The sequence below is a fragment of the Corvus moneduloides genome, chromosome 19 (genome assembly GCF_009650955.1).
Source record: "Corvus moneduloides isolate bCorMon1 chromosome 19, bCorMon1.pri, whole genome shotgun sequence".
NCBI lineage: Eukaryota > Metazoa > Chordata > Aves > Passeriformes > Corvidae > Corvus > Corvus moneduloides.
Window position 1 is genome coordinate 1,643,845 of NC_045494.1, and position 13,640 is coordinate 1,657,484.

At 56.5% G+C, this 13,640-nt stretch overlaps 1 protein-coding gene and 1 long non-coding RNA gene across 2 annotated transcripts; one reads left to right on the plus strand and one right to left on the minus strand.

The window, feature by feature from the left end:
* Positions 1 to 3,674: 3,674 nt before the first annotated feature.
* Positions 3,675 to 8,461, minus strand: SOX9 (SRY-box transcription factor 9). The gene is made up of 3 exons (XM_032129253.1): positions 7,914 to 8,461; positions 6,817 to 7,070; positions 3,675 to 6,395 (listed from the first exon to the last, which is right to left on the minus strand). The coding sequence occupies exons 1-3, from the start codon at positions 8,342 to 8,344 to the stop codon at positions 5,635 to 5,637; spliced, it is 1,446 nt and encodes a 481-aa protein (XP_031985144.1). The 5' UTR covers positions 8,345 to 8,461; the 3' UTR covers positions 3,675 to 5,634.
* Positions 8,462 to 9,160: 699 nt separating this feature from the next.
* Positions 9,161 to 11,367, plus strand: LOC116453669. The gene is made up of 2 exons (XR_004243891.1): positions 9,161 to 10,607; positions 10,721 to 11,367. It is a non-coding gene; the product is annotated as an uncharacterized LOC116453669 (long non-coding RNA).
* The last annotated feature ends 2,273 nt before the right edge of the window (positions 11,368 to 13,640 follow it).

Genomic DNA, 13,640 nt, shown 5'->3' on the forward strand with positions numbered 1-13,640 from the left:
AGTCCCCTGGTGAAATCTGCACCGACGTTGGGAGAAATTCAGGTCAGCTCGGAGCTGAATCTGCCCCTGGGGCCTTCCCCTGGCTCCGCTCGGTGCCTTCCCTGCCTTTCCCGAGCAGTTTCTCACTCTCAGAAAGTGAAACTCTCACTCCAAGCGAGTCAGACGTGAACTGGAATCCCATTTGAAGGTGATTTTCCAGCTGACAGGAGTAGGTTAATTGTAAACTGTCTACTGAAGCTTTAAAACTCCTGTCCAGCCTTATTATTAGCAGCTGAAAATTTATGGAGCGAGACTCTGCGTGGTGATAGCTGGGCTCTGCCCAGACGAGGTGTGTAATTAATCCCCACGCTGGCAGCAGGAAAATCAGATGGAAAGCTGCTTTTTTTCCCCTCTGACACATCTGGGAGGGGACAGAAACTCTGCCCTACCTGTGCTGGGCTGGGGGACCTCGTCTGAGGAACTGAGGGTTAAATCCTTTCCATATGGGAGAAACTCTGGTGTGGGGATGGGTCGAGTTTGGGAAATTGGGTGATGGATCTGGACTCTGCAGGGGGCAGATCCCCAGGGGGTTTTCCCCTGAAATTGGGGTATTGGGTGGTGGATCCTGGGAATTTTGGGATCTCTGGGATGGCTTGGGGCTTGGTGTGGGAACAGCCGGTGGGGATGACCCATCCCTGCTCCAGAGGGGTTCATTCTGCACTGGAGGAGGCTTTGCCTTGTGGGCAGAGCAGGAGGGATCTGGAGGAGCCTTTTCTTCCCCTCCCTCCCGTTGTTGGTGTCGTGATCGGGGTGTGCTGGGTGGCAGCTGGGGGTGGCAGGGGGGACAGCAAATGTCCCTGTGCCCTGCAGTCCTGCCCGGAGCATCCCTAGCAGCCACTTCCTGAGCATGAGCTCTCCCAATCCCATCTGCATCCTCATTCCCAGCCGGACAAAGGCAGGAGGTTGTGCTAGAGCTGCTTCAGGGTTTATTTTGTACCCTCTCTCAGTCCTTGGACCCCTTTGCTCCCTGTGTCTCTAAGTTCTCCTCTCTCCTCACCTTTCCCATCTTTGCAGCATCAAATCCAAGCATTTTAACCAAATTTTGCAGAAGAAAGGCCGTTTGTGTTCGTCCCCCTTTCCTCTCCCGGGTGGCTGCAATTCCCTGCCGGGGGCTCAGTGTGATCCCGAGGGAAACAAACCCCAACTGCGGGGAAACACCGCTGCTTTCGCTTTTCCTTAGAAAACCCCACCTGCCTGCTGGAACGGCCCTGGGGAGGGCAGAGAGAGAGCCCAGCTCCTCCTCGGCTCCGCGGTGCCGCATTCCCGGTCCTTCCCGAGCGCTGCAGCCGGAGCCCATCGCGGGATCCCGGCACAGCTGCTGCGGTCTCCTCCTCTCCGGGAGACAGCCCCGGCTCCAGCGCGGTGTCAGCACCAACAGCTGGCCGAGGAAATGCAAATCGCAGCTCCCGAAGGGAGCAGCTGACACCGAGCCCGGAAAACCGGGCTGTCCCAGGGAGCGGGGCAGCTCCGCGGGGCTGCGCGGAAACTTTCTCCCTTTTTAATTTGTTTTTATCGGTGCTCGTGTTCCGCAGAACTGATAAAAACCCCCAGCTCCTCCCGGCACTGCGCAAGGGCGAGGAGCCAGGGCTCAGCCTCGCTCTGCCCACCCCCACCCCGGCTTTCTGCAGGAACGGGGGGCTCTGCCGGTGCCCCCCTCCCCACAGCCTGGCAGCACTTCTGTCCCCGCACCCGCCCTGATCTGCTGCGCTCAAACCTGCCCTGCAGCATTGTCAGAGTTCCCTCCGCTCACCCTTTCCCTCCCCGCCCCTCCTGCTCTGCTTTCTAGCACAGGCTGCCCGAAGCTGCGCGCTTTTCCAGCGTTTTCCCCTCCCGGCCGGGGCTGGGCAGGAGGCCGGAGCTGCCCCGTGTCCAGCTTGGCTTTGCCGAGCGGAGCCCAAGAGCTTCCGAGCCCACACCCAGAGCAAACAGAGCCGGAACGGCAGGGCCAGGCTGGGGCACGAGCTTTGCTTTTGGGGTTCCTGCGAGGAGCAGATCCCCGGGATGCTTCCGCTGGGAAGGTGGAGCCGGCTCTGGAAAGGGGGACAGAAGGAGCTGAGCACGGCTGGGACGGGACAGAAATGTCCCTGATCGCGGCTGCGTCAGCTCTGCCCGAGTGGGATCCTGCAGGAGCCCCGGCCGGGTCTGCCCCGCTCCCGCTGCACCCAGCGCTGCTGGGGTGGGATGGGAAAGGTCCCTCCTGGCCCAGACCCCTGCAGGGTCAGGCAATGTCCTAATTTTGGGCCGTTTTCCAGCCCATCCCACCCACACGAGCGCTGCGAAGACATTTTCTGCTTCATGGAATTGTTTGTGGCCGCTCTCGGCAGCGCCGTGGCCCCACCGAGCTCTCCCTGGAGCTCCTTCCTCCCCATAAAACCGGGAGCCGCGTTTGTTCTTTTATCCCAAAAAGCAGCCGGGCCAAAACTTGCAGCGGGCAAAGTCCGAGTGGGGCAGGGGAGAGCGCTGAGGAGAAATGTCTGGGATCAAAGTGTTCCCACGTGGCCCAGCGGAGTGACACTGACCCCAATTAGTGCTCGGAGTTAATGAATCCCTGCAGGTACTTGGCTGAAGTGTAAAATACTTTGCAGAGGTGTGGAGGGTTTGCGGCGTGGCCGGGAGCTCTGGGTGCTCTGGGGCTGCAGGGCGCTGTCCCCGGCTCCGGATGGGATCAGAGGGGGCTTTCCAGCCAGGAAAAGATTCCAGGGGGGATAAAATCTCCCCCTGGCGCCTGGAACTGGGCCCTGAATCGGGCAGGTCGGAGCAGACACCGCAGGGAGAGCAGAGCCAGCGGGACTTGGGGACAGCCGGAGCTCAGGTGGCCCCTTTGGGGTCGCACTCTGGATTTGTCCATCTCCCATCCCATTTATTCCCTGGCTCTGCTTGCTCCGGCTGCCCCACAGCAGCCCCGTGCCAGCTGCGGCTCCAGGGGGAATTGGGGACAAGCTGTGGGACACTTTCACAGAGGTTTTCCCAGGTGGAATCTGCGGTCCCGTGGAGGGACCTGCACAGGTTTGTGTCCCCAGCGAGCTCCGCAGTGACAGCAGCGGTGGGGGAGGAGACAAAGCCCGGCCTGAGCCGCTCCAGAGGGGCAGAGAGGGCAGGGCTGGAGCAGGGATTAGTGTGGGATGGGGTTGATTGGAAAAATCAATGCTGGGCTGAGGCAGGGGGTCGTTCCTTCCTGGGGAGCCGTGCTGTGCCCCTGAGGGGGACAGGGGACATTGGGCCCCGAGGGTGACACAGGTCCTGCTTGGCTGTTGAGAGATTTGGGGGGGGATTTCAGCCCCAAGCTTTGGGGTGGCTCCTTTCTCCTCACCTCATGCTCAGCATCCCCCAACTGGGGCAGACACCGCAGGGAGAGCAGAGCCAGCAGGATTTGGGGACAGCTGGAGCTCAGGTGTCCCCTTTGGGGTCGCACCCTGACCTGTCCAGGCTGGATTTGTCCATCTCCAATCCCATTTATTCCCTGGCTCTGCTTTTTCTGGGACACCCCAACCCTGACCCACAAACCCAAACCCATCCTGGGGCTTCAAGCATTGCGTGTTCCCTGGAGGCTGATAACAAACCCTGATAATAAACCCTGATAACAAGCCCTGATCATAAATAAACCCTGCTAATAAATCCCACACCTGGGGCAGGTGGAACTTTTAATACAATGTATATTTATTGCAAACAATAATATACAAAAAAACAAAACAAAACAAAACAAGGTAAGTTTCACAAAGAGAAGGATCTTGCAACCAAAACCAAACCAAACTTACCTAAAGACAAAATATGATTTAAAGGACAGGTCTTTTAAGTTACAGAAATACTTTAAAAAGATCTGCTTTTATACAGAAAATAGAAAGATGCCATATTATAAGAGTGCTTTAAGATTTTTTTTAACTCCTACTGAATCCCTAAAAAAAAAAAAAAAAGTTAACAAATATATCATTTTTTTTAAATAAAAAAAGTCTGCTGTCTTTTTTAAAAAGCAATCCTTAACTGTTCAGCCACAGCTTCACCAAAATCAGTGTCCCCCCCACCTCTCCCAGGCAGTTTTTGGGGGGGTTGAAGGCTAAAACGGTGCCACCCCTGCAGCAGGGCTGGGGTGTGGGGCTCGTCCTTGCACGAGCTCGTGTGTCCCAGAGAGCTGAGGCAGGAAACAAGGCAAATGATTCAGTGATCCGCTACATTTGCAATCTTTAGTTTGTACAAATCTCATTTTTCTTTTTTCCTTTTTTTTCTCTTCCAGTTTCTCCTCGAAGGCCAAAGAAAAACAAAAAAAACCAACAAAAAAAAAAAAAAAAAAAAACCACCAAAAAACAAAAAAAAAAAAAAAAATGAAAAGCAAAAAGTTCGTACAAACCCAGGACACAGATTCCAAAAAAAAAAAAAAGAATAATAATAATAATAATAACAACCAAAAGGAATTGAAGAGATAAATAAAGGACTGGTTACAGTTTCAGACCATAATTTAACAGGCACGGTCACCTTCCAAATCATGCTCCCACTAATGCAACGCTTCTGAAAGGACTTAGAAGGGAGATTCAAACAACAAAACCCAAGGAAAACTGTGATTAAAAGCTGCTCTTCTCCCCCAAATAAATAATTTAAAGGATCTGTGATGTCCCCCAAGGCAGAGAGGAGCCCCTGGCTGGGTTTGGCACCCTGGGGCGGGTGGGGGGTGCCCGGAGGGGTCGGGCTCAGCCCCCCAGCCCAGGGCCAATGATTATCACGGGGCTGCTTTAAGGCTTCTCAGCAGCACTTTGGGGCTGCTTTATGGAGCTGTTCTTTTTTTCTTTTTTTTCCCTCTTTTTGTTTTTCTTTTAAGGCTCAAGGTTATTAAAAAATAAAGTGAAGTTCTCCTCCTGGCTGGTTTTGCTACGAGTTAGAAAAATAAAGCCTCTCCCATGCTGGTCCCTGCCCTGGTGCCAGATCTGGGTTCCCAGGGCAGGGCACGCTGGTTTAGTTTCATTTTTAGAGCAAAAAAAGACACTTCTCTATACAAAAATACCTCTGCAAGAAAACCTAGGGCTGCTCCACTAAGTGTCATTTTTTTTTTTTAGCTGTTGGAAAAATAAGAGCATTTGAAAAAAAAATCTCTAAAAATTAGGTATAAATCCCCTCAAATTGGTAACGAATCATACACAGTACATACTAAAAATATTTAAAATAGAGAATATTCCTCACAGAGGACTCCGAGTTTTCTCTTTTACCCCCCATTTTTTTTTTTCTTCTTTTTTCGTTTGGTTTTTTTTTGTCTTTCTTTTAATTACTGCTAAAAAAAAAAAAAAAAAAATCATTACAAAAGTCCAGAGAAGGAGCCAGCTGGGCAGGTTGGGTGGAAATCTCCTCTCCACGCTGAAAGAAGCAGAGTTCAAGTCCAGTCCTTGGCAAGTCTGTCCCCAGTTTTGGGGCTGGGAGCGGGTCCTGGAGGATGCTGTAGTGCAGAAGGCTCGAGGCGCTCTCTCCTCCCCGCCAGCTTCCACTTGAGCGGCTTTTTAAATTATCATTTCAATTTCAAACACTGAACCAGTCTGAGGCAACTCATTCTTGCTGCTTTTCTGCTTTTTACTTTTTGATTCTTTTTCTCGTCTTTTTCTCTTCTGGCCGCCGGCTTTAGGGCCGGGTGAGCTGCGTGTAGACGGGCTGCTCCCAGTGCTGCGGGCTGTGGGTCTGGGGGATGGAGGGCACCCCCGACGTGTCTGCGATCGGGGTGTACATGGGGCGCTGCGAGGGGTTCATGTAGCTGAAGGTGGAGTAGAGGCCGCTGCCCTGGCCGGCGGCGTGGCTGTAGTAGGAGCCCGAGCCCTGGTGCTCGCCGTACTCGTACTGGGCGCGGCTGATGCTGGGGTAGGACGAGCTGTAGTGCTGCAGGTTGAAGGAGCTGTAGCTCAGCTGCTGCGGGGAGTGCTGCTGCTGCTCGCTGTAGTGGCTGGGGCTCAGCTGCTCCGTCTTGATGTGCGTCCTCTGCTGCTGCGGCTGCTGCGGCTGCTGCGGGCCCTGCTCCGCGCTCAGCGCCGGCAGCTGCGGCTGGGGCTGCGCTGGCGGCGGCTGCTTGGACATCCACACGTGGCCGGCGCCCGCCGGCGTCCCCGCGGCGCCGCTGATGCCGTAGCTGCCCGTGTAGGTGACCTGGCCGGGCTGGCCGGGGTGCCCGTTGGGCGGCAGGTACTGGTCGAACTCGTTGACGTCGAAGGTCTCGATGTTGGAGATGACGTCGCTGCTCAGCTCGCCGATGTCCACGTCGCGGAAGTCGATGTGGGGCGGCTGCCGGCCGCCCTCGCCCAGCGCGCGGCCCTCCCGCTTCAGGTCCTGCTTGCCTGGCTGCGGGTCCGTCTTGGGGGTGGTGGGGGGTGTGGGGGGGCCCTGGGACTGCCCTGGGGGAGGAAAGAGAGGGGTGAAGGTGTGAGGGGGTGTCACTGGGACAACGCCATCAGCGGGTCACACCTCCGGGCTTTTCTCAGGCGTGAGGGACGGAGACCCGAGCCCCATCAACACCACCCTACAGCGCCCTTGGACACGAGTCGTTTGGGGAGGTTTTTTGGTTTTTAAGAAGAATGGGTTCGTGTTTCTCACAGGCAAACAGGGGGAAGTGGCTGCAGTGGCACACTGGGGTGAGGATTTGTGTGCCCGGGCTACGGGCACGGCTCATGGGCAGCTCTCCCCTTCTCACTCCACTCCTGGGTCTTTCCTTCCCCCCCCTCCCCTCCACCCAAGCCCAACTTCAGCTCGGTTTGGGCTGCGGCTTTGGGCAGCTGTGCCGTGTCCCCGTGCCCCCGTGGGTGTGCGGGTACCTACCCGAGTGCTCCCCGGGCGAGTGCACCTCGCTGATGCTGGAGGAGGACTGGGGCGAGTCTGCCTGCAGCGCCTTGAAGATGGCGTTGGGGGAGATGTGGGTCTGCTCCGAGCCCTCCTCCTGCTCCGCCTGCCCGTTCTTCACCGACTTCCTCCGCCGGGGCTGGTACTTGTAGTCGGGGTGGTCCTTCTTGTGCTGCACCCGCAGCCGCTCGGCCTCCTCCACGAAGGGACGCTTCTCGCTCTCGTTCAGCAGCCTGGGGGGACACGGGGCACGAGGGGTCACTCGTAGCTCACGGGGGGCACTGAGCAGTGACATCAGTGCCAGTTTCTCCCCTGGGTCCTCCCCAAGGGCGATGCAAAGCCCCCCACAGCGCTGAAGCCCCTGTCCGGGACACTCGCTGGTTGTCACCCCATTGTCCCGCAGACTCCCTCGGTGGCCAGACCAGAGTTGCAGGAGTGGCAGCGGGGTCCAGCCCTCGCTCTCCCCACCCTGTGGGCACACCTCGCTGTCCCCGGGCGCTTTGGGGACATCCCTGCCTGCCAGGGCCAGCTTTCCTCGCCCATTTCTCCTCCTGCCACCGATTTAGGATCCCCCCTCCCCCCGGTGCAGTCACGGAGGACGCGGCGGCCAGGTGACTCACTCGCCTTCTGTTTTCCTCCCCTACCCGCCTTATTCTGGCACTCAGAGGCCACCCGGCCCTGCGCCACCACCGCCGCCACCCACCCTCCCTCTCTCCCTCCCCGCATCGCCCCGCGCTCCCTCCGGCCCGGCCCGAGCTGATGCAATCCCCAAAATCCATCATTTCCTCCGCACCGGGAGCGCAAACAAACAACGGCCGGGACAGCCCCCGCACGGTCCCTCCGCCCCGGGCATCGCTCAGGGAAGAGAAACTTCCAGCACCAGAAGGCGGCCACAGGGAACGACTTTCCCTGCTTTCCCCCTCCTATCCTGGCTTCTCCTCCGCCAGACGAGTTTTGCACTCGCAGAAGTTTTCAGCGAGTTTTCCGGGCTCGCACCATCCTCTCCCTCGGCGCAGCGCTGCTGCTGCGCGCTCCGCATGCCCCGCTCCCCCCGGGCGTCCCGGCCCCGCACTCACCTCCAGAGCTTGCCCAGGGTCTTGCTGAGCTCGGCGTTGTGCAGATGCGGGTACTGGTCCGCCAGCTTCCTGCGGGCCGCCTGCGCCCACACCATGAAGGCGTTCATGGGTCTCTTGACGTGCGGCTTGTTCTTGCTGGAGCCGTTCACCCGCACCGGCATCGGCACCAGGGTCCAGTCGTAGCCCTTCAGCACCTGGCTCACCGCCTCCCGGATGCACACGGGGAACTTGTCCTCGTCGTTCTCCTTCTTCAGGTCCGGGTCCCCCTTGGGGAAGGTGTTCTCTTGGGGTCTGGTGTTCTCCGTGTCCGAGCCGGATCCAGAGGGGCAGGGGGACCCGGCGGAGTCATCCGACATGGTGGGGCTGGGGGCGTCGGAGATACATTTGTCCTGTTCTTCTGTCATTTTCATGAAAGGGTCGAGGAGATTCATGCGAGAAAGTGGCCGAGGGGGAACAAGGGGGCGAAAAAAAATTTAAAAGAAAAAATTAAAAAATCAGGCTCTAAGGGACGGGGATGGCTTAAAAAAGTAAAACGCGGAGAAACGAAGTCTCCACCGGCTGCGGAGAGGAGGGGAAGAACCGCGAGAAGTTTGCGAAAACTTTTTATTAGTTCTCCCTGCCCTCGTCAGCACAAAAACGCTAAGAAAAAAAAAAATTAAAAGCAAGAAAACCAAAAAAACTCCGAGATGAGGAAAGGGAGAAACTTTGGCGAGGCCGGGAGAAGGAGCAGGAGGCGAGCGGGCGAGCGGCCGGGGCAGTGTCGGGCGCGGCGGCCCCGCCGGTCTCCAGCGCGGCTCTGCGGCCGCTGCGCGCCGCGCGCACAAATACCCAGCGCGGGGCCGCGCGCCCGCCCGCGCCCCGCCAATCACAGCGCGGCCCGCGGGGGCCGCTGAGCCACCATTGGCTGAGCCGCGCAGGGGGCGGGGCCGCGCAGCGCCGCGCAGGGGGCACGGCCCGGCCGGGGCGGGACGGGCGGCGGCGGCGGCGGCGGCGGCAGCAGCGACGGCAGCGCCCGCGTCCCGCTGCGCCCCAGGCAGCCCGCGGATCCCCCGCGGACGATTGGTTCTCCGCGGATGGTCCCCGCGGATGATTCCCCGTGGGTGATCCCGGCGGGGCCGCTGCGGCCGCGCTGGCGGCGGGCGGGACGCGCGGAGCGGAGCGCGCCGGGGGCCGCGGGCGCTGCGCGGCTCCGTCCCGAGGGGGCGCCAGAGGCTCAGGAACGGCGCGCGGGGGGCGGGGGGGGCCGGGCCGGGCCGGGCGCGCCCCCGAACCCCCCCGGGACCGCGGGGACAGAGCGGGGGCGGCCGCGGGGGGCTTCGGTGGCCGGCCCCAGATACCCCCGAATCGCTGCTTGGCTTTGGTTTTTTCCTCCTTTCAAAACTTTCTTTTGGTGTGTTTTTGGAGGGGGACCCGGCGCGTCCCTCCGCCCACCCCGCGCTGCGACATCCGCGCCTCGCCGTTTATTTCTCTTTATGTCGCTGCTCCCCAGCCCGGTGGCCCCGGCGCGTCTTCCCCTGCGCGGCCGGACAGGGCTGCGCTGCCGCGGGATGCGGGACCCTCATCCCGGTGCCGCATCCCGGTTCCTCATCCCGGTTCCTTATCCCGGTACCGCACCCGGGTCCCGCACCCCGGCCTGGAGCTGTGCCGGGGGAAGGAGCGGCCTCCTCCTCCCTCCCCCTCTCCACAAAAAGTTTTGTGAGTTGATCAAGTGTTGTCCTCGAAACGGAGCACCGGGAGCTTCCCGGGGGTATCCGTGGGTAATGCAGACACTTCTCGCTACAGAAATCTTTAGCGATGTGTAGGAATCACACGTTTTGATCCGCAAACGGCTTTCCCGTGCGGGTCAGAACGAGATCAGGGCTGTCGCTCCAATCCTGATCCAGGTGGGCAATAAAGCAGATCCCGGTTTTTGAGGCTCCAGGATTTGGGGATTTGGTGGGAGCTGCTGAGTGCAAAGGCAGCTCCCGAAGAGCTGCTCCCCTTCCCACCTCCCTCCCTTCACCCCGCGCCCCTCGGCGCATTTCGGGGCAGAAACCTTGGAGCGCTGCTCCCTTCCCAAACCCCGGAGCCGAGAATTTTGCATTTCAACTCGAGCGTTAAAGTTGGGGCTTCCTCGAAGCTGCCTTAATTTGCTGCTTTAATTCGCAGCCTTTGTGCGGCCGGACAATCCTCGGGACAGCGGCCGCCTCCGTGCCTTGTCGCGGCGGGGCTCCCCTGTCGCGATTGTCGTCGTTCCCGTAGCGAGGGAGGGTTAAAGGTATTGGAAAGGGCACGTGAAAAAAAAAATACATTAAAAAAAAAAAAAAAAAAAGGACGAGGACGAGGCAGCGGGGAAGGAGCTGTGAATAAACGCACTCGAAACCCTCTCCCTGGGAGCCCCTGGTTGTTTTAATCTTTCCTTGAGGTTCTGGTGATGATTTTGGTTTTTGGTTTTTTTTTTTCCTGCTTGCAAACTTTTGGGAAGTAGTTGTGCTTTGGGTGAGTTTTAAGGTAAGTGGCTGTGCTCTATTGCAGAGCCTTTGTCTGCAGGAACTCTGTGAGCAGAGCGGGGCTTTGCTCCAGGAGAACTGGGGGGTTTTTATTCCTGAAACGCCGAGGACGCTTCTCCCAGAGTTGTGTTTCTTCCCTCTGCTGAATATTCAATATTCCAGGAGAGGGACACTGAATTTTGCGTGGTTACTTGCGGTGGACAAGGTAAACTTTGAGGAGATAATGTGAATGATTTTCCCTGGGTAATGTCAGCTCCAGGGCGGTGCGTGCTGGAATTGCGCTCCCCAAATCTCATCTAATAAATGTGTTTGTTGCAGAACATCAAAGCAAACGCGGGCAGGGGATGGTTCTGATCTCAGCTGGGGCCTGAATCTGCACGAATGTACCTGGAGAGGAGCAAAACGCCGTGACAGCAGCCCGGCTCTGCTGCTGACTGGCAGGGACAAACACCGGGACAATTTGGAGGGTAATGGATTGGCCGAAAAGGGTCATAATTAGGACATTTTTCATCCTGCAAGTCCATCTGCTGCAAGGGGCTCTGCCTTCCCAGAGAGGCTGCTCGGAGCGCGGCGAGGGGCTTGACAAGTTTGAACAATAAACAAGAGCGAAAGGGGGAAGGAGCTTTGCAGTTATTGTGTGTGATTTGATAATTTCTGGCTTATTATTTTTAATTATTGCTCGATGGACTATTTAGACAAGGTGGACAAGCTGATTAATCACAGCCGGGTGGAAGCTGCCTTTAAAAGCTGCTGCTGCTGCTGCTGCTGCTCTCCTGTCAGGATGGAAGTTTTCCTTTTCTTTTTTCGGGAATTCACATTGTTTTACCCCCAGTGCTGAGCTCAGAGAGCCGGGAAGATTTTTAGTGAGGATTACAGCCCCTGTTTGATGGGTTTTTCCTGCCTTGGTGCTAAACCAAATCCCTGGTTTTTTAGGAAATAAAACTCTCCAAGCGTTTGTGCACGGAGTGGAGGAGATGGGAATTTTGGGAGCGGAGGGAATGGTGGCCCGAGGGGGATTTTGAGGAGGTTTTTCTCCCCAAATTTAAAATATTGCTGTGCTTCCAATGAGTTGTGCTGAAAGGAGTTGTTTTGTGGAATTCTGGGGGTTCTGGGGGGAGGAGGGGTTGATCCCGCTCCCCTTTGAGCCTGGGGAGGTTCAGGCTCTGCTCCGATCCCCGGGATTTGGAATTGGGGTTGGGAAGGCTTCCCCAGGGATGCTGTGATGTCAGCAGGTCCCCTCTGAGCTCACACAGGCCAGCGGTGCCTCTGCCCTGCCACCAACCCCCCCACTGGGTGAGAAATCCAAGGAGAAGCTGCTGCCATCCCGGGAAAGGCTTTCCCTGCTCCTGGAGCGCAACGAGGGAAAAGCGGGAAGGTTTGGGGTGTGGTGGAATTCCCTAAAAACAGAGGCATTCCTGCAGCAGATCTCTTAATTTTGATATCAAAACTGCATCAATTATTGATCCATGGCCCAAAAGACGGAATTCCAGGTGCGATTGTGCCTTTGGATTACCTGGGAATGTTTGCTCTGCTGTTTTCCGAGGGTGGTTTTGGCAGGGTTCGTTCATCTCTTGTTAATTGCAGCTCCATTAATTGCGGCTTAATTATCACAAAAATCCCCCTCCTCAGCAGCGACATTTTATTAAATACAGGAGCGGGCTGCATCCCACAGAAATATTCCCAGACTTTGCCTTTTCCCTGTGCAGTGTGAGCAGGGAAGGCTCAGCCCCGTCCCTGCTTTTCCCTTTCGGCTTTTCCCTTCCTGTTTCTCCCTGATTTTCCTCCGTCCCCTTCTCCCAGCCCTGCTCGGGTCTCCAGGGATCCCGCCTTGTGCCATTCCAGGTGTGAAGTGCCCCGGATTTCCCTCCTATCCCAGATATTCCCGGTGCAGGGATGGAATTTGTGCTTTGGGTGTTGGGGGGAGCTGCCCGAGAGCTGTGGGACCGTCCTGGATCCCAGGACATGAGGTTGGTGCGGAGCCCCTTGATCCCATTTCCTATTCCTGCTGATCCAGAGGTGTTGGACACCTCTGGCACGGCCTCCCCAGCTGCGCTCAGGTGCCTCTTCGGCCCATATCTATTTATTTTCCCAAATCCCAGAGTTTCTCAGGGATTCTGACCCGGCCTTATCAGAAGGTCGCAGTGCAGTGGGATAAAAAAGGAGATAAGGAGCAGGAGCTGATGGGGAACGGCCTTGGGGCCTTTAATTGGAATTTAATTCCTTCCAGAATTGCCTTTAATTGTGTAACTCCAGCTCAGAATTCCTTGGGATTGGATTCGTTTTGTAACTCCAGCTCAGAATTCCAGGAGATTTTATTCATTTGGAAGTTCTGTTTCTCTGGCCTGTCGTGATAAAACCCAGCCCTGCTGCACCTTGAGCTGGGGACAGCAGGGTGTGATTTGAGCTTGGCAAATCCTGGGAATGGCTGGAAAAACTGGAGAACAGGCACTGTCCCACTTCTTTTTTAATATAAAAAGTAACAGCAGCCTGAAGGCTCCAGGGCAAGTGGAAATAGATTCATTTTTCATTTGTGCCTACAAACACCATCGTGGGGGACTCGCTCCGGGGAGTGAAGTGAAAGGAATTCGGGAATTTCGGGAGAATAATCCCAGCCCTGGGGGGAAATGATCCCGATTATTTCTGAGCTGGGTGGCAGCGTTGGTGTCTGTTAAATACTGGAACAGTGGGATTCATTTCCCACTTCCAAAATCATCCTGGGAAGGCAAAGCTGGGAGGAGAATCAGGGTTAGGGTGAGATTGGAGGCAGCAGGAAAGGAAAAGATGTTTGCTCCTGGAAAAAAAGGTTGGGAAGTGCTAAAAAGAGGAGAATCCGAGGAAAAGGGAGGAAAAGTTGGGATTTGCACCGTTGCTGACAGAAATCCCGGTGCTGATGGGCAGCTCCCCACTTTGGGGAAGGAAAATCTGGGGTGAGTTTATTCCCATTCCCACCTGGGAGTCGGGAGCTCGAGCTGGAGCATTCCCTGGCTCGGGCACTGCCTCCACTGTGGAAAACAGAAACAATTCCCCGTTTTCTGCTCGTTCTCCCACAGCTGGAAACCACCGGGCACAGCCTTGGACTTCACAAATGCTCTTGGGAATTTTTTTTTTTTTTCCCCCTGGAGATTAAAGGGATTAATGTGGAGATTTAGGGAAGGGGGGGAGGATCATTTATTTATTTATTTAGCATTTATTTATTTGTTTATTTATTTAATGTTTATTTTATTTCTTTAACATTTCT

Coding starts and splice junctions, on each gene's coding strand:
- SOX9 (XM_032129253.1), bottom strand. CDS start 8,344: ATGAATCTCCTCGACCCTTTCATGAAAATGACAGAAGAACAGGACAAA. Junction 7,071..7,913: donor ACCCTGGGCAAGCTCTGGAG/GTGAGTGCGGGG, acceptor GTGTCCCCCCAG/GCTGCTGAACGAGAGCGAGA. Junction 6,396..6,816: donor CTCGCCCGGGGAGCACTCGG/GTAGGTACCCGC, acceptor TTCCTCCCCCAG/GGCAGTCCCAGGGCCCCCCC.